Source organism: Colius striatus, chromosome 2 (genome assembly GCF_028858725.1).
Source record: "Colius striatus isolate bColStr4 chromosome 2, bColStr4.1.hap1, whole genome shotgun sequence".
Classification (NCBI taxonomy): Eukaryota; Metazoa; Chordata; class Aves; order Coliiformes; family Coliidae; genus Colius; species Colius striatus.
In genome coordinates this window covers 81,290,276-81,316,199 of record NC_084760.1, presented here as the reverse complement: position 1 = coordinate 81,316,199, position 25,924 = coordinate 81,290,276, and the positions used below count along the sequence as shown (strand labels likewise).

General features: G+C 43.3%; 1 protein-coding gene across 4 annotated transcripts in view; it reads left to right on the top strand.

The window, feature by feature from the left end:
* Positions 1-25,924, top strand: part of SUPT7L (SPT7 like, STAGA complex subunit gamma) — a 48,955-nt gene that overhangs the window by 9,528 nt on the left and 13,503 nt on the right. For 2 of the 4 annotated variants that reach the window (XM_061991278.1, XM_061991279.1), the window contains exons 4-5: positions 1,268-1,511; positions 4,663-9,647. In XM_061991278.1, coding sequence (XP_061847262.1) covers positions 1,268-1,511; positions 4,663-4,925 — 507 coding nt within the window. In that variant the 3' untranslated portion in view covers positions 4,926-9,647. Of the gene's footprint in view, positions 1-1,267; positions 1,512-4,662; positions 9,648-25,924 lie in introns of those variants that run through there. The other 2 variants (XM_061991281.1, XM_010199035.2) reach the window with 2 other exon arrangements.

The following is a 25,924-nucleotide window of genomic DNA, read 5'->3' as shown; positions in this document are numbered from 1 at the left end:
GTGCTTCTGTGGAGAAGGAAGGGGAATTGTCAGATTCCTTGGAATAAGAGGTGCCATGTCAATGTAGGTTGTAAGAATAAGGGTATGGTTTCTCATGGTCCAGGTATTCTGTGAAAAGTTCATTTTATTTGACTGCTATGAGACTGTCTGCCTGTTGTGGACTTACAGAAATGCAAGGATTTGAAGTGGGAATTTTACCCCTACTCATCAAAAACCAAGACTTGAATCAAATAAGTAGCCCGTGACCAAAGGCAAAACCTACCATTCCTTTATCCTTGTCACATTATCTGAGTGCCAGATAATGAAGCAGGTACTTGTTCTCCTTCTTTTCACTGGATTGGCACCTGATGGCTTACAGAGCCCCTATGGAGACACCTGTAAGTACAGTATGTAGTATGTAAATTATGATGGACTGAGATTTGTGCCTAAAAATGACATCGACAGAATCTGTCTTTATTAAAAGCATTTTTGCTTAGAAAAACAGTTCATTTTTGTTCAAGTGTTATTTCTCAGATGGGATTTGGGTTTTCTGCATCTTTCTGTTAGTATAGTTTTCTCTCATCCTGCAGCTGGTCATTGTCTTGTGTCCTTCGTGCAGAGCTGAGGTCCACAGTGGCCTCTGTATTTGGAAGTATATCTACAAGGAGGAAATAGTATTTGCTATTTTTTGCCTTGTTGCTGCTTCTGTTAAAAAGCTTTGGGCTTTTCCTGAGCACAGTTTGCTGACTGTTGGGATTCAGTGGTGTAAACAAGTATTTGTTGGAAGCAGCTGAAATCTGAAAGTTTTAATTACTTACAGTTGTTAAGTTCCTAGAAGTACAAGGTAGCTCTGAATCCTATTCCTGTATTTACTTCACTACTCTGACTAGAGAAATCTGTGAATCTGCCAGAAGGTACCCAGGCTTTGCACACTAGTGACCACAGTGCTGATAAGTATCTGACCTGCTTGGTTTTTAACGCTGGGGTAAATTTGTTACTGCTGGATGGGAGATAGTCTTCTGGATATTTATCAAGCAAATGTGTTAATGGATATTTATCAAGCAAATGTGTTAATGGATTAAACTTGTTATTAAAGTCAGGACAGAAAGCGTTCTCAAAAGGGAAAAGAAAAATCTTTCCTGTGTAGCTGATAACCTGTTTACTTTTTCATTCAGGTCAGGTGTTAATAATATTCTGGGAACAGAGAGCTGCAATGTAATTGCCATCAGTCTCCGAAGTCACTCTGACCTTTCTGGCCTCTTTTTCACCCCCACTGATCTTTTGACAGGTTAGCAAGCAGCTCTCTGAAGAGTACGAGAAGATTGTCAACCCTGAGAAGGCAGCAGAAGACACAAAGCCTGTGAAGATTAAAGAGGAACCTGTTAGTGACATTACTTTCCCCATAAGTGAGGAGCTGGAAGGGGATCTGGCTTCCGGTGACCAGTCTTTGCCCGTTGGAGTCCTTGGAGCTCAAAGCGAGCGCTTCTCTGCCAACTTGGAAGTAGAAGCTTCCCCGCAGACTTCAGGTAGAGGTATCTTGCTACTGCTGGAAACAGTCTGTGAGCTGTTCCATGTGATTTTGTTTCTGTTTTTAATAAAAGATCCTAATGTGACGAAGGAGAGGGAGAAAAAAAAAGGATTGGAATAAAAAAATTTGGATGGGAGAGAAATCCTTGCTAGCTTTCTCAATACAAAAGCAAAGAATCAAAGATATTATGAGCATTTGTTAAGTATTTGCTCCATTTATGCACCCTGTAGAACACAGAATGCTTTATATGATGTTTATGAGATCCTTGAAGTTCTTGGCTATATATTGGTTTGAGGTAGATTGTTACGTCAGACTGGAAAAAAAAAACCAAAACAGCAACCACATCTGCAATACATACTCTAGTGGGCAAAACAACAATAGAGTCCTTGGGCCATCACTGTAGAAAAACAAAGACAAAAATAACTTTTGGGTTTATATATATGTGTATATATTTTAGTGTATAAAAGACTAGAGTTTATGCTTATTTCTAGTAAGGAGAGTACTGTTGGAGTATTTTTCCCTTTTATCTTTTCTTTTTTCCTGGGGAAGTTTAGATTCTTGTCCAGAGACTGATGTTACTGAAAAATTGAAGGCCATGTTCCTTGTGACCGGACTAAATTCAAGACACTTTATAATGCTTTAGACCTAATCTAGGTGAACCTGCTTCTACAGGGTGGTTGGACTAGATCTCTAAAGGTCCCTTCCAACCCCTACTGTTCTATGATTCTATGAAATAGTAATGATACTGGTTGCAGTCCTCCATAATCAGCAGTCACCCTGGCACTGAAAGTCATTGTTTTATGAAAGCTTATCAGTGACTTCCATGAAAACGAGCTTGTAGGAGTCTCACATTCTAGCATCTGTACCCCAAAGCCTGCTGTAGTGAGCTGAGGCTGCAGACAGTGAAATGGTCTGTGAGGGATAGGATGGTGCAAACTGTACTCCTTTCCTCAAAGTGTCATTCCTTGATGTTGGCATTGAAGCACATTGGTGGCCAGCATGAGAGGATCTGCTGCTGCTGTGCCTTTCTTGTATCTGTGTACAAGTTTTATTCTGTATACCATTTAGAAGTGCTAAATTTTCTGGAAAAATGAAAAAGACATTCTTCTGCCAAAGAAAGGCAGTTTTGGTTTTTGTATATGGCATTCTGAACTATGGAAATCTCTGCAATAACAACCGTTTCACTTTAAGATTCTGATTAAAAGCCAATGAACCCTGTCGTCCTATTAACCCCGAAGAAAGTGGCATCTATAGTTGAGGTTAGAGTATCACTCCCTCTGATTCCATTATGTTTTTTTTTTTTTAAATAACACATTCTGCTGCATCTTATAAAAGCATAGATCCATCTGATGTTTTTCTGGAAGCTCCTGTTGTTTCTCATAGTACTTCTGACATGTGAAGTGCTCACATTTTTGTGGCAGAGGGAACAGCAGACTCCTCTGGCCCATCTGGGGTTGCAAGTGATTCATCCAGAAAGCTTTGTATTAGCATCTACTACCACTTGAGACCCAGAGGTTAGCATGCTAGCTGTATATTAAATGCCTCTTGCCTCTCTGATGCCGAATTGATGTTTTCTAATTAAGAATACAAGTGCTCTGTTCCTCTCTAAAATCCCTCTTCACTTCACAAGGGCCTTTGGAAATCTCATCGCTGTGAAGTCCCAGTCTAGAGCTGGAGAGCGTAATAGCGTAAGGAGCCAGGAAAAGCTGCTGCAATTAGGATACTACCATCTTGAACATACAGCTGTGAGGGTGGTAGAGAGGGCAGCAAGGCCTCAGTGTCTGAGGAAAAAACTGTTGTTACAGCCTTCTGTGTTCTGCTTCTGTTTCTGCTTATGCCTGCTGTTGCAGTTGTGGGCTAGCTGCTTATTTTCCTTGCAGCTGGGGAAATGGAGGCAAAATTGGGGACCTTGTTCCTCCACCCAGCAGGATAACATGAGGATTAGCTCATTTGTAAAGTACTTTGAAGTTAAAGTGCTTTGAAGATGAAACATCCTGTGCTAGTGCTTAAGTGCTGTTAGTCATTAGTGACACACTCAATGACAGGTGATAGAGCTGAAAGGAATAAGGCTGAGCAATGAAGAGCCATTGATGAAACAAAGACACAGTAAGTTTAGTGGGCATCATTGATTATTTTGTAGACTAGAGCTACAGCCCTGTGGAACTGATAGCATTTTAATGATGTGGCCATTGTTGTGAGGAGCACATTTACTCATAATTAACATAAAAAGGACTTTTTATTAAGGTAACTGGACACCAGCAAGCACTGCTTGCTGTCCAACTGCTGAGCTCATGTAACTTGTGTTGCCACAAAGGTCTCCTAAACCCTGGCTTGGACTCAGCTGCTCTGGAAAAGATTCCTGGCTCCTTCATAAGGGAGAATTTAGATTACAAACATGTGGTGGAAGATTTGTTCTCTGTGTAATTGCTAGTAATAAGGGAGTATTGTTAGCAGCGTATTCATAATAGGGAATAGTAATAGGTTTGGCTCCATACAAGAGTTGTGCTTTCAAACTATAGCCAAGCTCCTTGAGACGTGAAGTTTGGAAAACTGACTAAAACTGATTTACTAGTTTGTTTTGGTTTTTTAATTTCTTTTATTTTCCACGGGAAGTTACCCCCACAGGAAACCAGATTTAAAAGTGAGAAGTTTTCAGGCTTTCTTCAATTCTGGGCAGTTATACCCATCTCAGCAAGGGGCCCAATTAGTGTATTTTAAATAGGATTTTTCTCTCTCTTAAACCTGTAAATAAGCACAAATAATGCAATCTATAATTACTGCTCTTGGGGAGAAAAACAGTTGCTGTTATTGAGAAATATGGTTGTGAAATCTTGTACAGAAAAGTCTTAATCTGCACAGAGCTGGATATTTAACGTGGATATAGATTCTTTATGTTGTTGTTTCTCATGGAGAAAACAATGTGGAGGATTGCTGTGAAAGGATAGCATCATATGTTTTAGAGCAGTAATTACTGAGCTGTTGAAATTGTTTTGCACTAGTTGATGTGTTTTAATCATCCATCCTTCCCCCCGCCTAATTCACCTTTACCTTTATGTTGGCTGCTTCTTCACCAGTGCGGCTGTCCCGTGCATCTGCATGTCATTTGTGATTTGCCTTTCTACTTCATTGCTACTGTATACTTTTTCTTTCTCTAGGGGCTGAGGTGAATGCTTCTCCACTCTGGAACTTGGCACAGGTAAAAATGGAGCCGCAAGAAAATGAGGAGGCCAATGTCCACAGCCATGGGGTCCTGGGCAGCGATGTGTTTGAAGAACCGATGTCAGGCATGAGTGAAGCTGGGATGCCACAGAGCCCTAATGGCTCTGAGAGTAGCTACGGCTCTCATTCTGCTGACAGCCTGATGGGATCCTCGCCCGTCTTCAACCAGCGGTGCAAGAAAAAGATGAAGAAGATGTGAAAAGAGACAGTCTTTTTATTTAATCCTGATGGTATGTAATAGACTTGAAACAAACTGAGAGCACTGTGATGGCTATGACTCATAAACAGGGCCGGTCCTGGTGTATGAGGGACCTTACTTAAAATCATGATGAGACATTTGATGTGTAGTGCACTTCAGCTCCCTACTTTGCTGGCTTCTGTACTCTGTCATGACTCACAAGATTGAAAGTCACCCTGTACATTTCGTGGTGTCATGGCTGGCTTTGGAAAATTAATGATGAAGAAGTTACCAGTGGAAAGTTGTTACCAGTGGAGAGATTTGCTGAGTCATGGGATCATCAAAGAATTTGCCTTGAAGGAATGTCTTGAGGTTCCCAGTCTCTCCAGTCCAGCTTCCTGCTTGAAGCACAGCCAGTTAGATCAGGCTGCTCAGGGCCTCGTCCAATTGAGTTTTAACTATCTCTAAGGATAGTGATGCCAAACCTCTTTGGGTATTTTTCCATGTTTGACTACCCTCATAGTAAGAAAAAAATATATTCTTGAATCTAGTTGGAATTTCCTGTATTCCATCTTGTGCTCATTGCCTTTGTTCTCTCATTGGTCATCTCCAAGAAGAGTCTGATTCCTGTCTTCTCTAACCTGCCCATTAGGTGGTTGTATACAATGAGGTATCTCTTTAGCCTTTTCTCTTCCTAAATCTGAGGAAACTCTGAGCTCCCCGAGCCTCTCCTTGTACATCCTGTGCACCAGCCCCCTAACCAGCTTTGTGGCCTTCCACTGAAACTGTTGCAGTGCCTTTCTTATAAGGGGGAGCACGAAAGTGGATGCAGTCCTCCAGATACCGTCTCACAAGCACTGAATAGAGATAAATATTTTCCCTCAATATACTAGCTACTCTCTTTCTAACTGTTACGGTCATAAGTCAGATATTTCACTGGTTTAGGAGTTGTCGCTGCTGCTGACCGTGCAAAGATGCTGTAGAGTGGCCCCACTGTCCTATCCTCTAGGTCCTTTGGGGCCTTCAGATGCATCCTGCCCAGTTCTGTGGAGTTGCATAAGTCCAGTTGCTTATGTTCTTGCTAACTTGATCTTTCTCTGTGGTTGGTAATGCTCTGCTGGTAGACTGAAGGACCTGGCAGGATTGAAGGCAGACCTTACCAGTGAAAACAGGCAAAAAAGGTGCTGAATACATCAGTCTCGGAGTACCAAGTGCATCCTTTGTCACTAGGTTACCTGCATCGTTGAACAGTAAACCTGTGTTTTCTTTAACCTTCCATTTGCTACCAGTGTACTTAAAAAAGCCCTTCACATTTCTTACCAGGCCCAACTCCAGATGAGCTTTGTCTTTCCTAACTGTCCCTGTGTACTTGGGCTGTGTCTCTATATCCCTGCTGGCCAGACCATCCTCACTTCCACATCTGGGAGCTTTTGTCTGTGTGTTTGAGCTCAGTCAGGAGTTCCTTGATCATCTGTGCTGACCTTCTGTCGTGCCTCATTTACTTTCTGCCCATCCGAAATGACTGTTCTACTTTGAGAGAACTACCTGTGAAGATAAGGCAGCACTGTTGGGCCTCTTTGGGAGGCTATGGCAGCCCCTCATGAGATCCTGACAAGGTGTTCCTTGTATAAACCAACACATGTTGTCTGAAAGGTCCAGGGCTCTGTTATACACGTTTCTCAGGATTTTAAATGCCACAATTTCAGGTCTGCTGCAGCCATGACTTTCACATTCTTCACCTATCCATCCATGTTAGTAACAAGTCCAGCAGAGCTTCTTCTCTGGTTGATTTCTTGACCATCTATTCAGAGAAGTTGATGTGGTTTTCTGGAGACAATGAAGCAGCTTTGAAGCAGCTTTTAGTATTAGCGTGAGCCAACGCTGTCAATGCAAACTTATCCTTTGCTCTCGTCGGATTGAATGCAGCAACTTCAGACTGGCTGAGGTTTCCTATTCAAAGTCGTTATCTTGACAACTTAGTCTGAAACAGAATCTATTTGGCTTCTTGCTTTTATGGCTCAGTTGACTGATGGCTTTTTTTGTTGTATTTTTTTTGTTCTGCACAGTCCTCAGTTGATCAACTCGGCCTTTAACTTGATTCATTGAGTATCTCTCTCAAAAAAGCTGGAATGAACATGAATCAAGAATGTACAGCCACTTAAACTGGCTTTATACCTGTAACCCATTGGGATATTTGAGGGAGATTTACCAAAACTCCCATTTGTTCTTACAATTGCAAGTTTATCTTTTGAAAGAATGAGCTCCAGGCATAGTATTTTTGTTTCTGTATAACATGCCTAGCTTTAATTCTTTTTTTTCCTAACTATATTTCTCTTCCACTTTGTAGAAGTGGAAGGCAAACATAAAATTCCTCAATGTCTAGTATGAATGTGTGACCACCGGCTTTTATGGACATTGGAGTTAAAATTGTCCATCACAGTTTTAAAGATTTCTCCTGCAGGGTGGATTCTAGCTATTTGGAGCCTAGTCAGTAGTAGAACAGCAGACCAGCGTACCAGGAAATCTTCATTTTGATTCCCTCTGAGTCACCATTAGATGTGCTGCAAAGTCCCTGTTTTCTCAGCTGTAAGAAAGAGAATAGTAGTATTTGGCTCTTAGAAGTGTCTTTGAGATTTAGTTACTATTCAAAAGAAGCACTGTGATCCTCCAGAGAATTCTGTGAACGTTTTATGAGCTTTCCTTCTATTCAGATAGGACTGTTGCTGGCTGGAGGATGCTCAGATGGACATTGAAATGTAACTGGCCTGGATGAACCTAGTTTTAAGCAAAACGGCTTATCATGAAGAAACACAGCACAGTTGTGCTTGTTCAGGAAGGCATTTGGGGTAGCATCTTCTCACTCTGCTTTAGATATCTGTAGCTAAATTTGTTCCCTTGGGCCTCATCTGCAGCCAAAGAGAAATAGTCATTGTTAGACCACCATTCAGTTGGCCTTGAAGTATAAAGCAGGCCAGATGCATAGCATTTTTAGAAATGTCTGTTTCTCCTTTTTGTGCCCATAAAGTCAGTTCAACTTGACTACCTCACCTGAAGATATCCACACCATCAATGGCTGAGTTCAGTGGCTTCAGCCCTTCCTGTCTGGGAATGGGAGGAGACTCCCTCCTGCTGTGACCGCGCTTTTCTGCTTCTACATGTTTTGTAGAGCTTGCTATTGAAATAGTAGTGCTGGGCTAAAAGCAAACTGCCCACCTTACCTAAACCAGCAAATCTGGTGCTCTCCACAACACACAGAGAGTGCAAGGCTAAGGCCTCGAGGCTCAGGCTTTGACACTGTGTGAGAACCCCTGTCATTGGGCCTTTCTCTGTTGGAGCATTGCCAGACTGTGGTAGTAAAGTGTTTTTTGAGACTGGGGCAGGTAAGTGGAGTCCCTTGCACTGTTTTCAGGAGCTAGAGGACAGAGTTACTGCTGCCAACATTGCTTATTCATTTGCAAGCTTTCAAGTGGGCTGAAAAGGAAAATCTGCAGTTCTCCAGGGCTTTGTTTAAACCTCCTAAGCGTCAATCTTGAATACTTCCCCTATATTGCTCACATACAATTGTTCTGTCTTACTTTTGTGGTTTTGTGTTTCACCTCCCTTTTCCACACTCATTTCACCCTGTAACTCACTCTTCTGCAACAAGCCAAGACCGAATGCTTCAAGTATATTTAAATACGGTGGAAATTCACCATCCACCGATTCAGCTGTGTCGTTACAGTGTGAGAGACGTGCTCCCGATTCTGATGCATGTTTATGCAGAAAGGACAAATGCATCAGCATCGCTTGTGCATTTCAAATCTAGCACACAAAGGCAGAGACACACAATATGCCTTTTGGTTTATTTGATGAATCAAATAAGATTTTGCTAGGTGTTAATGCAGCCTTGGGCAAGGACTGAGTTGTTCGTTGACCGTGTAAACCCCAAACTTCAAGCCCCAGGGAGATTCTGCAGTGGGTCAGAATGAAGCCCAGCTCTGGCAGGTGCTGTTTGTTGCTGGCCGCTGGTAAAGCGCTGTGCTGACCCACTCACCTCAGGAGGCTGTGGTTTGCTTGGTCCTTTCGTCTCTCTCCCTTCTCTTTCCAAAGGTGGGTGGATGGCAAATTGGAGTATTGAGTGCTGGCCTCATCCATATCCAGCAGCATTGATATCTTTAGTGATTTATTTTGCCACGATTGAATTGGTGGGAACTTTGATATCAATTTGGAGAGCAAGATCTATGAATTACTTGGCTTTTGAAGTGTTTTGCATGGGAATCATACAGGATTGTCACTGAGAGAGCTGTGTGTATCATATTCCTTTTCCCCTCCAGCGATACCTTTTTATTCCTTTTGAAGAGTTTTGCCTGGTATCCGACAAAGTTCACTCTCTAAACGACAGCGTTAACAACTTTACAGCTGTATGTCAGAGCGTGCCGCTGAGTGATTTAATGCCGAGACCATCCGTGCTAATTCGAATCTACATAGTGCTGTGCAGAAAGAAAGAGATGTTTCCTGCATAGAAATTTACCATTTAAAAAGAAAACAGGAAAATAAGATTAGGTAAGGGTAGGTGAGGCCAATCTGATGCTGTGCTCAATTCTGAGACTGATGCACATGTTATGTGTGAAGGATGTTTTACTTAAAATGTTTTTGTACATGCGTGTGGATGAAATACGTAACTTTGCTTCTGTTTATATGGAACAAAATTGCTTGGAAACATTTCAGGGTTGTTTGGGTTTGGTGTTTTTTCCTTGCTCTCCCGGAGAGAGTTTCTTTGTAATTTCTAATAAAATAAAAGAAGTTTTGAAAAAAACCAAATGTGTTCAGAAATGAGAAGGTGAGATGTGGATTTCTTTTGTTTCTTTTGAAGAATAGTGCTGTGAATGCAAAGCCCAGTCTTGGGGTTCTATGGAATCTAGAGTGAACCTTTTGGAGGCCTGAATAAAGTACTGAGACAATAGCAGTATTAATGTCACAACCAGGGAGACAAGAGGTGTTATTCCTGGATTTGGCCAGAGAAATCGAAGTCTTGTATTTCCCAGGTTCTGGAGCCCCACAGCTGCTATTAATCACAGAGTGCTGGTTCTGGGATTCATGTAGCATGTGCACAGGTTGCTATTTCTGAAGTGCATACTTATATCTGCTTCTATTAGCGGCCTCCCTCAGAGCCCTGCTCCAAGCCTTGTCCTTCACTCTTTTATGTGCTGGTCCACTTGTTCGACATCCTACTTTTTTCCCAGAGACTGCTTTAGACTGCAGTGAATGAAGCACAGCTTCATATTTTCCCTTCTGCTCTGCCTGTGGTTGTGTAGCTGAGAGGCTGATGCTTGATAGCCCTGCAAAGCAATTGCAAATAGCACACCATGAATTAGGATATAGGCCGGTTGTTGCTTGCTTGCCAGGAGAGAGGGAATAAAAGTCCTCATGCTTCTCATCATCCCTACACCTGTCAGCTGGCGGTCCACATGCCTGCTGTCCTCCAAAGTCTATAGAACTGGACTAATTTCCCAACCTGAAGGTGAGGGCCTGGAGGAAGAGCAATCATGCATTCATGTGGCACCCCACCAGGTTGAAGCATGAGCCTGCTTGCACCCTGCTTTTGCTGTCCTGGGCTTCAGTCCCCTGAAGGGCCTGTGCTGCTGGCAGACTCAATCACAGAATCATAGAATGGTAGGGGTTGGAAGAGACCTCTACAGGTTATATAGTCCACCTCCCCTGCAAAAGCAAATTCCCCTCAATCAGGTCACGCAGAAATGTGTCCAGGCAGGTTTTGGAAACCTCCAGAGAAGGAGACTCTATACCATCTCTGGGCAGCCTGTGCTAGGGCTCCCTCACCTGCACAAGAAAGAAGTTTCTTCATGTGTTTAAGTGGAACTTTTTGTGTTCCAGCTTATGTCCATTATCCTGTGTCATGTCTCTGAAAAACATGCTTTCCCATCATCCTGACATACACCCTTTAGGTACTTACAAGTGTTGATAATGTCCCTACTCAGTCTTCTCCATCCCCAGGTCCTGACACCTTTCCTCATAAGGAAGATGTTCCAATCCCCTGATCATCTCTGTAGCTGTGCACTGGACTCTCTCCAGAAGTTCCCTGTCCCACTTGAGCTGAGGAGCCCAGAACTGGACACAATGCTCCAGATGAGGCCTCACCAGGGTAGAGGAGATGGGGAGCAGAATCTCCCTTGACCAGCTGGCCACACTCTTCTTGATGCATCCCAGGATGCCATTGGCCTTCTTGGCCGTGAGAGCACATTGCTGGCTCATGCTTGGTTTGTTATGAACAAGGACTCCCAGGTCTCTCTCTGCAGAGCTGCTCCCCAGCAGGTCACCCCCTGTGAATCTCAGTAACTGAAATCTCTGTGACTGAGTTGCCCTCGGTGGGGTTCCTCACTTCCCTCCTCTGGTCCCTGGGCTTGCTGCTGCCTGTGATTCTTGCCTCCTGCCCTACTGTGGATGTGTCTGGGGTCGGTGGGCCGTGGGTGGCTGTGGCCACAGGGTGGTGCTGGCCACATGCTGCTGATGGGCACTGCTAGCGGGGGGGGGGGAGGGGGGGGGGGGGATGCTGCAGCCCAGGGAGGGCTGCTTGCAGCTGCATCAACCACCTCTTCCCCTCCCTCAAAAACCCCCAAACTCCAAACCATGTCGTTTTTTCGCTGGTCTTTTATATTGAAATTAGAATCACCCCTTTGTTGCTATGGAAACGCTTGCATGACGACCTCATTATGAGTTGGGATGACATCTCCTTTGTGGTGGGCTGGGCAACCAGCACCCTTGCAATGGGGAAAATGGGACTTTGGCAAGGAGGTCACCAGACAGTCACCCCTTCCTACACTGATGCTCAGTGGTTTGCAGAGCTTGTGGATCTCTCCCTCTGAGCTCAGCAGGGCCAGAATTAGTCTCTGCTCCTGGACTAGCCCTTCCCCTTGGGAATCAGGTCCAGAGTTGTGGCTGATTTGCTTTTGCTCCTGGGCTGCAGGTGCCCTTGCTCCAGGGTGTGTGTGTGGAGTGTCTTTGCAATACGCAGTGGGGCTCCCACAGGGAGATGGATGACAGATTTGCAGGTTGTGAGAGGTCTTCTGTGTTTCTGGTGCCCATCAGGGCCCTGGTATCCGTGCTGTGTGCTTTTCTCTCAAATCTGGGCTGCTGACTCTGAGTCCAAACTATCCCTGTACCTGTGCCTCATTTTTAGCTTTGTGCCCCATCCAAGTACCCCACTGCCTCTGCCTCTGCTTGCCCTGTGCCACCCCTGGCTCTTCACTTGCTTCTGCCCCCATCTCTCTTGATCCACATCTCTCATTCTCCTTTCAAGCTCCCTGATGGCATTTCTGTGTCCTTTGCTGCCCAGCTTCTTGCAGCACACTGTTGCTGCCTGCCTGGAATTGCAAAGCAGACTGGGGAAGCAGCCTTTTTCTTCAAGTGAAAAAAAATCTGATAAGATTATTTATCAAAGTTTTCCTTTTTTGTTGGAGGAAAAGAAGTTGGAACTTGGATATACTTTGAAGGAAGGATGCTCTCTAAAAAGGCCAAATTTGGTTGTGATGAGACTTTAGGGAAGTGAGCCTCTGTTCTTTTGTTAAGGGCTTTATATAGTCCCCTGGGCTAATCTGTCTTCTTGCCCATGGAGTCCATCTGACTGGGAGGCAAGGGAGAGATGGCTTGCAGGGAAAATAGGTCATGTGCTGAGATAATCTGGGCTGACTGTGTAGAGTGAGTGCTAATGACTTTATGTTCCTCTGAGAAGCTGTGGAGGTTTGTGAGAAAGGAATCTCTTGTCTCTGGTGTAAATAGTGATGGCTCTTCTTACCTGCTCCATCTTTTTGCTGCTGGACAAACTAGTGGCCCAGCATGTACGATGTGCTGGATTCCAGTTCCAGCATAAAGCTCCTCCATCCCTGGTGCCTGCAGGCTGAAGGAGGAGGAGAGGCAGGACTGGCACAGTGAGAGAAGATCAGGCAGGGGATTGCTGCACCAGCTTGGGTCAGACATGGAGCATGCTCTGGGGTCTGTGTTGCACTGCTCTGCTAGAACTGGTGTTTGTTGAAAGATAACCCTACTGAAAGATTTTGTGAACTACAGAAGCTTGCCCTTTCTGGGTGTCAGTTTCAGAGTAATTTGAGAAAGGCTGGAAAGGGGTTGTTGTTTGCCAATACTAACACAAACACACACAGAAAGCAGACACTTTTTTCCCCGCCCCCCCTCTTCTCATTACATTTTCCAAGCATGGAACAGTCACAGTTTTGGTTTTGCTGTTCCTGATTTTGCTGGATGAAGTTTAGAGTGCTTGGTAAACATGATGTTGCTGCTGCTGCTGCAGCCTCTTTGCAGACAGTGATGCTGAAAGTTTAGCAAGAACATTCTTTTTCATCTGCAATTCCCAGTAGTGAATAGACTTAAATGAATGTAACCAGACCAGTTAACACTCTTCATCTTCCCCCACTGTCATTCTCTTTACTCTTGTAATATAATAATTTTGCTATTATTCGGGTTGGTATAAACTCTTCTATTGCATAGCAGTAAAGAAAAGAAGCAAGGAAGCCAATTTATGGTAACCTTTAATACCTAAAGAAAATGTCATGAAATTATTATAACCTAAAAAGCTTTAGTATCTAAATCCATCCTCTGAGACTTCCTTATACCCTCTAAAGAAACAAAGGCATATTTCCACTTCCCATGTCTTCTGATAGTCACACAGAAAGCAAAATAGTTGCAGTTATATTGTGGCACCTGTATTAAATTTGTTTCATATGGCTGAGGTATCACAGCCCTATTAACAACAGATCCTCTGTAATACAGTGTGTTTTTACACTGGCAGGTAGGATAAAATATGTTTGTCTACTGAATGGATTTTTCTGTGGGAAAGAGTGAGCAAACCACTTACATCTCAGTCATCCACAACAACTTCAAAGAAATCAGAGAAATTAAATGAATAAAAAGACACTCTCCTTCAAATATTCAGATCCTCTAGCCCAAAGCTCCAACACCTTCCTGCACTCATTTTCCATTTAAAAAAAAATGAGCTTTGCACAACAGAGCAGCAGGAGACTACAGATCTCAGCAGTGATTTCTGTTCCTCTTCTCCTTGTGTCTTACAATTCTGTTTGCAGGCTTACATTTGATAAGTTGTGGTGTTCTTTGGTTGTGTGCAAAATGTACTTCTATAATGAATGAATTTACTTCTCCTTATAGATCATCTAATAAGATACTGTATAAGATGCTTGTCTTTTATAAAGCCTCTAATTAGATAGAATTACCTCTTAAAAAGTTACTAATGGCCTAGTCCTACTAACTACTCCAGAAGCAAGGGGAATTAAAGATGCCTAGTCTTACAACTGTGGGCCAGAAAGGCGATTGCTTGTTTGCCAGGCACAGACCCTTATGCATAGACTCTGTTTACTCTGTTTCATAAATTCTTCATGAGTCTGGCATCTTCCCGAGTTTTAAGCAGTTTCGGAATCCACAGATGAGGACTTGATGCTGTTTGTGGGAGTTTCTTGGGTCCTTTAATGAGGCACCAAGGTAATTTTGCAGTGTCATGCTGCAAGTAGATGTATACCTGTGAGTGCCAGTGTGGGACTGTGGAAGAACCGAAGTTTCTATTTGGAAAGGCAGATGGAAGAAAAAGTGACAATCTGCACAGAAAATCTGTGAGCAGCCTCAAATGGAGGGAAAGTATGAGCTCTTGGAGCATCTACTGAAAATTCATGCAAGGATGAAGTATCTATAAGTGAAAGGAAAGGCAGAGGAAAGAGAAAGAGGAGATACATTCTTCTACAAATTGCAAAAGTTAAAAATTACAAGCATTGATTCCTCCTTCTCTCCCTGCCCTGAATTCTGCTGAATCTGTGAGATTTCAGCGATTCAAAGTGACACAGGAGAGGCTGAAGAGATGAGGAGGGCAATCTATGCAGGTGTGTGTTTGGGAAATAGTGATGTAGTGTGTATATGCGTTTATCAGTCATCATCATGTCATTTACAGTTCCCATGGGACTGTGAGCAGTTCCCACGCCACTTCTGTCAGCATCTTGGCTTCATGAGATGTGTGAACAGAAGAGTTTCAGGTGCTTGAAGTGACCACCTAATGCTTTTGGTCTTTCATTTAACAACTCACATAAGCACATCTGTAATTTGAGGTATATGAACAACAGGGTGTGGGTGTGCTTTGAATTATGCATATAGCTCATTGCTTTGCTAGATAAGAGCAGTACAGCAGAGTAATGAGCAAAATTTAAAAAAATAAAAAGCTCATCAGGCTAGATTTAGGTCAGGATCTGCAGTTCATCTCTCTGGACACCTCATGCCTCTAGCTAACAGGCATGACTGAGCTGCTCCAGGAATGATTTTTTATTCCACTGATCTGACAGCACCCGTCATTTTCTTATACACAAGTGTCCATATCACCAAATCACCTCTGCCATCGTTAGTACTAATTGGCTCCCTTGCTGTACCCTCAGAGGAGCATGAAAAGTCTGAATGGAAGCTGAAGGCCCATATCCCCACAGAATGGCACTGGGACAACCTGTGAATATATAACAACTTCTCTCACATGTGCTCCCTGGTCTCTCTAAAAAACAAGGGCTATTACTCTCACCATTTTCTGTCAGGACTGAGTTTGCCCACACAGAAGTTAAAGCACACTAGCCACTAGCAGTTGTTTCCTTTCAATCATATTTTCCTGCTAGTGGATGTCCGTGTGTTCAGTTGCTCTGGGTGGTCTCCAGCCCCTGATAAACAAGAGAGGAAAAACCATGACATGAGGGGAATGGGAATGCAGAGGAGTGTTGGCATGAGGTCAGCCACTTTCACAAAATACCACTCTTTATGTAAGCTGTGTCATGCTTTCTGATGTTTCATATGATGTATGATGACAAAGTAATTTTTTGGCAGACTGAACAAAGCTCATGCAAGAGTAGGTCTTTTTTCTTTAAAAAAAAAAAAACACAAACATTTCAGGACCCTTCTGTGAATTCCCTAATTGCCCTGGAAATTCTGTGTTTAACATGTAGATGTTTAGGGGTTTTCTGCCTGGAGAAGAGAAGGTTCTGGAGAGATATTATAGCAGCTTTCCTATACGTAGTGGCTGACAAGAAAGCTGGGGAGGGATTTGTTACAAGGCTATGTAGTGATAGGACAAGGGGTAATGGCTTCAAACTGAAAGAGTAGATTTAGATTAGATCTTAGGAAGAAGCTCTTCACCGTGAGGGTGAGGCAGGGGAAGAGGTTGCCCAGAAAGGCTGTGGATACCCCATCCCCAACAGTGTTTAAGGGGATTGTATGAGGCTTTGAGCAACCTGGGCTAGTGGAAGGTTGTTCCTACCCATGGAAAGGGAGTTGGAACTAGGTGACCTTTAATGGTCCCTTCCAACCCAGACCATTCTGTGACTCTATGGTAAGACAAAGTAAAAATACATCCTTTGTCTTGCAAATAATTTTGTCTATCCTTTTCCAAAATGAGCTTATCAACTTAATGAGGACAAGAGAGAGGGAAAAGAGGCAGAGCTGACACCTGTAGTGGGTCTATAGTGACATTTGAATTAGGTTCCTTTATTTATTTTACATAACCAGAAAATCTCTAAATCTGCTTCTGAGAAAGGAGAAGTGGGGCAGTCTAGGGAGAATAGAATTGTCATGATTTTGTTTCAAGGAAAATGAGGGAGGAAAACCAGAGTCCTGCCAACAGAAAACCAGTGCTCTTTGTCCTCTGTCACTTCTGATGCCATCTCACCAACTTCAGAAGAGCTCTTAAGGAAAACCAAAGTAACCAGAAGGCACAGAAATAATGTCACATTTTTTTCAAAGCCTATTCTCAATCAAAGCTACTTACATTCTATCTATATCTTGTCAGTTCTAGGTCCTGAGGGTCTTCCTGTCCTTTTCCTTTTAGTGTGTGGGGGTTAAATGTAGCATCCTTTCTGCTCTCTACCATCTTCTTTAAGGTCTCCACCTGATTTCCCGGTCACATACACATAGATTTGCTATCTGGCAAAACACAGCATCACATGCTGCACTCTAAATCTTTTGTGTCAGTCTCCTTCCAGCTTTGCAGATTTTGTTTGCATAAACGAGCAAACTGCTACCAAAAGAATCCGGATTGGCAGGTCTGAAGACTTTAATCCTCTTTTCATCCACAGAGCAAAACAATGCAGCAGCAATAGGAGTGGGATGCCGGTGAACACCTGAGACTGAGCTGGGGAACTTCCAGGGCTTAAAAGTATGACCTCCTTTATAAACTGAGGTGAAGCTAAGAGGTCTGTAAGAGACCTATAAGCTCTAGGGGCTGGGCATGCAGAAGCAGAGCTTAAATTACAGACTGGTTTCTCAGTTCCAGGAGTTTCCTCTGAAAATGAACTCTTTCCAAATGCCTGCACTTTACATCATTACAAATTCTGTGCAAGTCATTACCTAAGTGATGACAGCCATCTCACTGGCCACAGCAGAAACTGTGATTCAATCTTAAACAAAAGGAAATATAGTCTTTAGGTCAACTTATTCTCAGATTCTCTGCAGATGCTACTGGCAAATTCACTGGGCTTGTTCTGTAGTAATGATCCTGTTGTGATTACAAGGTTAATTGTGCCCTTAGCTGTCTGAAATCTCAAGCTTCTGTCAATCTCCAGGCCTTGGATGAACTGGATAGTCCTTCTTCTCCCAAGCCCTGTCTGGAATCCCCTGTGCAGCAACAGAACCATCCTGCAACAGGTCTAGCTCATAGCTCCCTACAAATATAGAGCTGGAAGAGACGCAGGAGATCCTGCAGTCCATTGCCTTGTCTAATCCAGGTTCACTGACATGCAAATCACTTCTGGCTGACATTTGTCCAAATCTCAGATGCTCCTGAGTGATGGGAGACTGCATAGATGGGAGACTCACAGGCAATCTATGTGACCAAGCTGTTTTCCTTATTTTTAAAAAAATGAGCAGCCTGTATGCTTGCTGCAGGTTAAGGTACCATAAAGCCTGTTGATGATTTTCTCTGAAACTCCTATCTGACCCGTATCTTTCCACCCTATTTTTGTGCTGCTGGTTGTTCAACTGTGTCAAATCTCATGCATACCCCTTCTCTAACCTGTTCCTTCTGAGACTGTTTGTATAGCCTGTTAAGGTTATTCTGAATCGTGACCCTCTCCTCCATTGTACATGCAGTCCCTTGCAGCTTAGTGCTGGCAAACTTAATAAGAATAATCTCTCTTCTATCATCCAATCTGTAGTGGAAAAACTGGATGGAAGGAAAGTGAGGACAAGACATTTGGAACGGTTTTGGGAAAACAATGATGGCAAATAGCTGAAGGCAGGCCATATGATTCTCAAGGGAATCTTTCCTTTATGTTGTTCTGGGCCTTTTTTCATGTCTTAACAGATGTATCTGAAATAATTTGTTGAAAACAGGTAGGTATGCAGCTTCCTCCTTTGTCCATCTCTTCCTACTCACAACTTAAGGTGAGATAGGGGAGGGGACATACATCTGGGGACCCTTGAGAGACCTGCCTCAAAGCAGGGATCAGACCTTCTGTTTTCTTCTCTATGTGGGTTGTTAATTCACTCTGTGACTAGAAGCAAGTGTCTTATGAGTCCTGAGCCACAATAGTAAAATAGGGGTAAAGATCTATCCATCCCTCAATAAATTACTTGAAAGACTGGGGGACCTTCTGTAGCCTCACTGCTTTTGCAGTCCCCTGAGGAGTTCAAGACCATCCCACAGGATCTACAGCTTGATGAAACACAAACATTGTCCCCAGACTGTGGCCAAGGGTTTCAGCAGTCCTAAAAGTAACACTGGCCACAGGGCCCGTTAGCTGGCAGGAAGAAAAAGATGCCAGTGATGCACTTCTCAGCCCAGATACGTGTGAGTTGTCATGCTTATCATTACCATTGTTCATTTGCTGCAAAACAGGTGTTAGCTCAGAAAAAAACCCCATAAAAGCTGCATTCTGGATTGTTTGTTCCTTGTTAAAATGATCTGGGCCCCTGTGGGCATGTGTTGTCTTAATATTCTGATGCTGAGAACTGCTGCATTTTCATAATGAAAGTTGTTGCAGGAAAGCAATTCCAACCTCAGATAAAAGGAGAAGATTACATTTGCCATTCGAGTTATGGTATTAGAACAACCGATTTTATTTGTTTTCATTTCATTTTCCCTGTCAGCTGCTGCTGAACCTCTGTGCAACATTCTTCAGAGATGTTAATTGTATTTTGTGTGTCTGGATCCCCCTAAGAAATGACAAGTGTTTTCACTCACAAATTAGATGTCTCTTTTCATTTAAACACCAACAAGGAAAGCTAATTTAAGAATGGTGGAGCCGCTGTTCCAGCAAGGGCCCTGATGTGTGATGGAAGCTGACAGGCAGATTTAGGGACGCAGAGCAATAAACTCTGTCTTCAGAATGTAGATCTGTAAGATACTAATTTAATTTTTTTTCCCTCAGCTGGTTCACAAGCGAGGAAAAAAGGGCCATATTTATGCAGTAGGACACAGTAGTAGTGTGTGTTACTGAAAAAATTCAGATTTCAGGGGTACAGTCACATAATTTATGTTCAGCATTGAAGCAGACACAGCAATCTTAGGACAAAGTTCCTGGGAACACCTGTAGATGCTTTGCCTGGAGAAAGACTGGAAGGCTGATTTTAAGTCTTTAATGAATGAAAAAGAGGAAAGAACTGGTAATAACATGTAAAGAGATGAAGAGAATGTTGAGTACGTGGACCTGTGCAAAGTGGGATGTTAGGAAAGATATTAGTGGTACTCTGAGCAGCTGATTAGAAAGGGACCAGAACAGACCCTTCTCTTGTGGCAGTGGTACCTAGGGAAATTCACCCAACATGAACAAAGTTATGCCAGAATTGCACCTGAGTATAGTCATTTAGTTTTGGGTACTCAATCCCAAACTTGAGTCTGATAGCAACACAGCTGTTTCAAGAACAGCTCTCCTCCCCACCCTAGATACTAGGACTTCACAATGGCTGAGCAGAGCTGCAAAACTGGAGCTCAGCAGTTGTTAACGATTCTCTCAATCACCCTGGATAAGAAAAGACACCAGTGGGGCATATATCCCTCTTTCAAGCAGCTCTCCTTTTCTGCTTTCTGATTCTGTGTGACCAGATTTCCACACAGAAAGAAGGGTGTGCATTGGGAGGCAGCGGAATATCTTCCCCTCCTTTTCAGGTCAGTGTTCAATATGTTTCAGAGCTGGTCTTCTCCTATAGTTTTAGGGTATAGTCTTTTGCTCATGATTCTGTTTCTCTGAGCTAGTTTAGGTGTGCTCCAAGCAGAGGCAGCTTTGCAGTATTTAGGCAACAGACGCTTTCTGATAGGCTTTGTGCTCCCTTTTGAAAAGTGCAACAGTCCTTGACCAAAAACAGTCACTGTATTCATCAGCAAATGCTTGAAAGTGACTCCAAGTGCATGTCTGAGCTACGCTTTTCTCGCCTTGGTGCTCAAGAGACAAGAAGTCAACCTGTAGCTACTGGAGCTGGGCTGCCAACTGCTGTGGATCCCATTGGACTATGACCTCATTTTATCATAGAATGACAGAATGGTTGGGGTTGGAAGGGACCTCTAGAGTCCAGCCCCCTGCTAAACCAGGTTTCCTTCAATCAGGTCACAGAGGAACACATCCAGGAGGATTTTGAAAACCTCCAGAGAAGGAAACTCCACACCCTCCCTGGGCAGTCTGTGGCAGGGCTCTCTCACCCTCACAGGAAAGAAGTTTCTCCTCATGTTCCTATGTTCCAACTTGTGCCCATTACCCCTTGTCCTGTCACTGGGATCCACTGTGGAATGGGCTGTTTCACCTGTAGGTTGGCCAAAGCAAGTTTCCAACTTCATCCTATTTTTCCTTTCTTTCTTTCTTTCCCTGTTGCTCCAATAACTTGTCCAATTATTCAAGTTCAAAAGAAGTTCAAAGGAATGTAAAGCAAGCTTGGTTCTCCTTTTTGACTTGTGCCAAGTATAGCAGAGAGCCTTGTGGAGAATGGTGGCTTGCTCATGTGAAAATCAGTTAGCTACCAGGCACCTTGTATCAGTGATTAACCAAGACACTGAGGGGCAGGAACCATCATGCTGTGAAGTCTTTCTGTAACAGTTATGTGTTTAGCTCATGATGTGAAGAAGTTGCTAAGAGCTCCCCTATTTATTTTCTAATGCCATTGAGCAATAGTCAGAGCTGCTGGAAAACTAATTCTCAGGAGAGGTGGTTCTGTCTGCCTATATCCCTCAGGGTGTACATCCTCAGGCACTGAAAGCACACAGCATCTCCAAGCACAGCCTGTGTATAGTAAACTGGATTCTGGCAATTTTATCTGTGCTCAGTAGCATCTTCTTCCATAAGTAGTCCTACTGCAATTCATGGAGTAAGTTCTCACCTGAGTGAGGGAGTCAGGCAAGAGCTAGTCCTGGAGCTATGAGTTAAAACTCTAGCAAGCAAGCAAGCTGTTTTCCATAGAAATGGAAATGAGTCAGAGAGAGGAGAACCATATTTGAGTGCAAATGCAAGCAATTAGCTCAAAGCCATTACTGTAATGGCTAGAAAGACTTTTTTTATTATCATTACTGAAATGCATTAGCGATATCTTTTTTAAACATGTAAATATACACAGTACAATCCTGTGTATCTGCCAGAGTAACCCTGTTTCTGTGGTACGTGCAGAGGAGTGTGTGGAGGCTCTTAACCACAGAGAACAGTACAAAGGAATATGAATGAAGGCATTACCAGGGAGCACTTGAGAAAGGCAGCCGTGATTAGGTACCAGCACAAATATTTGCTGAAACGGAAAGCTGGACTTTCAGAACAAGTTCTAGGAACAGCTGCCTGGCACTTTCTGCCTTTCTGGCTTTGACCTGTGCTGATGCCCCTCTTCCCCAGAGTACTGCTTTTCTCTCCTTCCCCAACAGAGCCTTTGGAGGATGCTTGGCTTAGGTATGGGACTCACAAGTCCCATCGTAGGGTACAACAGGGGACTTCCAGGGTCCTGGTGGTATATAGAATGGGTGCTTGGTGCAATGGGTATTCTTGGACACTCTCAGGGTATTCTTGGACAGCCTCAAATTTTTGATCAAGAAGAATTTTAAATCCTATCTCTCTACTTCATCTAATCTTGTTGCATTTGCAAATACACGGTTAAAATAGATGGTCAATAAATTCAAACTCTTTTCTATGAAAAATGCAATGAAATGGAAAAGGTTTGGAGTCATTCAAACTGGGAGTATGTTGAGGACTTCTCCCTGATTGGAGGTGGAAGTGGGTTGATTCTTAGGTTGCTTTTCTCTCTGTCCTTCTTTTGCCCTTGAAACAAAACAGAGATAACAGGGATAACCATTGCATACTATAACTGTCACTCTGACTGGATTCGGAGTGCAGCTCAACATTTTGGAACCCTGTTACCCACCTAGAAGGTGGACAGTGCAAAACAGTCCCCTGCAAACTATTTTCACATCTCCATTGTATTTCTTTGAGGGGAACTTTAGCATCAGAGATAATAGCATGAAGCACTGGTATGAAACCAGCCTTAGACACAGAGCAGATTCTCAAGTATAATTCAGGGGTGAATTATGTCTCCTCTCAGGGAGACATACTGTCCTGATGTAAAGAAGATAACCAGCCATATAACTCAGTCCAGTAAACAGGATTATAGCTGTTCACCTTTTTTTTCCCCACTGCTGACAGAGCCTAGGACATCCAGGAGAAAGGTCCTTTTTGAAAGCTAGGGGAAGAATCCATGTTTTCTAGGTTCTGAACATCACTTCTTCAGTTATACATATAGGACCAAAACTGTGCCTTCCTTGAAAAATATTTCCATTTGTAGGGTTTTGCTTAGGTAGCGGCATAGGGACACTGAGCTGTGCTCTCACAGCTGTGCTCTCACAGCTCAGTAGACTTGCTGCAGTTCTGGAAGAACTGTCCTGTTCCTGACATAGTTTGGCAGAACATACTTGGAAAAGCATAGCGTTGCCAACAGGTGCACCTTCCCTGACAGGATCTTGCTGTGCAGAAGCACTGAATGGCTCTTCAGGCAAGGCTACTGTGTACAAGTCAAGTTTTATTCACACCAGTAGCTCTGCTAGTATCTAAGCTGTTAGTGTGATGAGAAGGCAATGCTGCGTGACAGCTTGTTTGAGAATACAGGTTTTTGCTTCATTAGACAGGTGAAGTGGAGACTTATAGGCCCAACCTCTGCCTTTGAGTACATGTTCATGGTTCTTACTGAAGGCAGTGGAAGGAAGCAAGTAGAAGTGGTGTGGGACAGGCTAATAATCCTCTGTGCAATAGTTTCCCCTACAGGCAGGTGGTAAATTCATCATGTTTGGTGCTTGTGGAAGTATCCCTGTGCATACACATATGCGTAATTTACACCTTCCTTCAATGACCTCAGTGGGTCTAAACCTGTCCTGCAGGTGATGTGGAAGACATTGTCTGCTGGAGAAAGATGTATCATATTTTATACTTGTTGTTTTGTATTCAATGAGGTGGCAAATGTAAGCCTGTTTTTTATTACTATGTGACTGCTGTATTTCTCACAACTGCTTGTAGGAGCTTGTCTGACAGAGACAGAAAGTCCTGGGTTGTAAGTTTCTGTTATTCATACGCAACGCCGCTCTGTAATCCTTTCAGAGATGACTGATGCCCTCAGTCCCACCAGATCAGCCTGGTGCTCATTTCTGTGCACAAGTTGCTTCCATGTCCCCAAAACATGGAGAAATCCCTGTGTCTTACAGGCCCCTGATTCAACAGTTCTTTGAATCATGTGTCAAATTTAGGCATGCAAGTAGCTCCACCAGCTTGTAGCTTAGTTCGTAGATATGGCTGTTTCCATTGAACTTGTCTCACAGGCTACCAGAAGATCTTTGTGCAGTCACACACAGTGTGTGGCCCCATGCCAAGTCAGTCCATGCTGATGCTGTTGTTTGAGCTTTGCTTGGTTCTGCTGGCTTTAAGCATAGAGAGCATCCTGTGGCCTGCCATAAGCCCAACAGCTGCTGCTCCCCAAGGTGAGCTTCAAGTCACAGCACCGTGATGCTTTTGTGATAGAAACCTGGGGATGCAGTCCTGGAAAGATCTGACAGCAGGAAGGCAAGTGCCTCTCCTTGCTTGCAGAAGGTCTGCCAGGACTTACTCAATTTGGTCTCACCTCTCAATTTGGTCTCACCTCTGTACTCAAGAAACAGCGACTGGTTTCTGGGATGGGTTGCAGACAGCCAGTGGCTGAGGCACAGGCTGGGTGATTGTACATCTGCAGTTGTCCTCTTTCTGATTTACCTTTGTTGGAGGTGTCTTCCACTCTCTGCATGTTTTCTATGTGGGAGTGGGAGAGGTAGCAGTAGCAGGAGGGGGCTGTCACCTCCCTGCACTTCCTCAGTAGAAATCCTCTGCATGGACAAGTAACACTCTTGAGCCTCTGGCTGGTGACGGCTGTTCTGCACTGCTTAAACGAGATAAGGAGTCAGTGCCAGATGAAGGAACTGCATCTGCTCATTGCTCACACTGCACTCCTTTGGAGGGATGAAGGATGATCACACACACTTTGAGAGAAGAGCCTGTTCAGTGGATCTGGAAAGATTTCATGAGTCACTATATGGACCACTGCTGGAGCAGGGAACACTGGTGTGAAACAAGCAGAGAAGGATGCAGTTCATTTCAGCTCAGGGTGTACATCAGTTACTGACATAGTCCATTAGTGAAGCTGCTTGTTATGCCAACTTAATTGTGTTTTCAGAAAGAAAAGGGGAAAAATAATCAATATGCCCAGTTCATTTTAAAACGATAAATAACCACGGATCTCTCTCCTGCTTCATTTATAGTACTGTTCTCGGCTGGGAGTGAAAAGTGCTGTGCTGGCTGGTTTAACTAGCAGAAGGAGGTACTATGTCTCTCTCTGAAGTCTTTTCTTGCCTCCAGGCACTGAAAAAAGATCCCGCTTCTCAAAAGTGATGCACTGACCAGCTGCAATATTGTTCTTTGACCTGAACTTTTTTGTCTAGCATTACTCCTTACTGCAAACTGCTTTATTTTTTTTCCTCTGGCCCTTTTAGCATAGCAGGTCCCAGCACTCATTACCCTAGTCCAAAAAAAGACATTGAACCAGAAACCCCAATGCTTGGTGCAAGAATGGTGAAGGCACCAAAAGTGAAAGTGTCATTATAAGTGAAAACGTCTCCTTGTGAACACAGACTTTGCCTCAAAGATTGAATGTTTTTCACTTTGCAGGGCATAGGGACTACATGGGAGACAGAAGGTGGCTGGGAACCACACCAAACCCAGACCTCCAGATCAGGGACTACCCAGAACAGACATGAACTGTGCACGTTAGTCCTAAAGAGGATCAAAAAGCATTTATTCTGTACATTTTCATGTACCACAAGCCACATTATAGGAAACATGATTGTGTCTATAAAACATAGATTATTTTTTTTTGCTGTGCTTGAAGAGTATAATTTTACCACCATTGGCTTTCAATGGATTTTCTCACAAGTCTTCTATAGTTCTTGGAAAAATCATGGTATTGGCTGGGAAATTACATGATTAATAAGAAAATACTAAAGGTGTTTTCCTTTTTTAAGACCTGTTTGGTTTCTAAGTCTGTTTTATCTCACTGCAAACAGAAGAAGAAACATCTGTAAAAAATACAAAGAAAGTTGAAGATGTAAATGGTAGGCCTTTAAGACATACTGTAAATATTGTAGAAGTTATGATGAGTCCAGAGCACTTTGTAAGAAAAATCTATCTATTTAAAATACAGCCTCTCAAAGACTGGGAACATTATTTAGTCTTGTGTGGAGAAATATGCTGAAAGTGCTTAACAAATTATAGAAATAATAACAATAACAAATGAAACCTGAAAAAGAGATGAATCCCTGCATTAGAGAACCCAGTAAAAAGCCTTCTGTTTTTTGTCAAGAATACTGTACTGACAACCACATCTGCTACAGCAGCATATGCTGGAAAAATGCTCTGAGATAGGGCTTGGTTACACAGATTTACAAACTGGGCAAGGGGAATCTGGCCCTCAGCGTGACAGCCTCATAAATCAATGCTAAACCTCTCTCT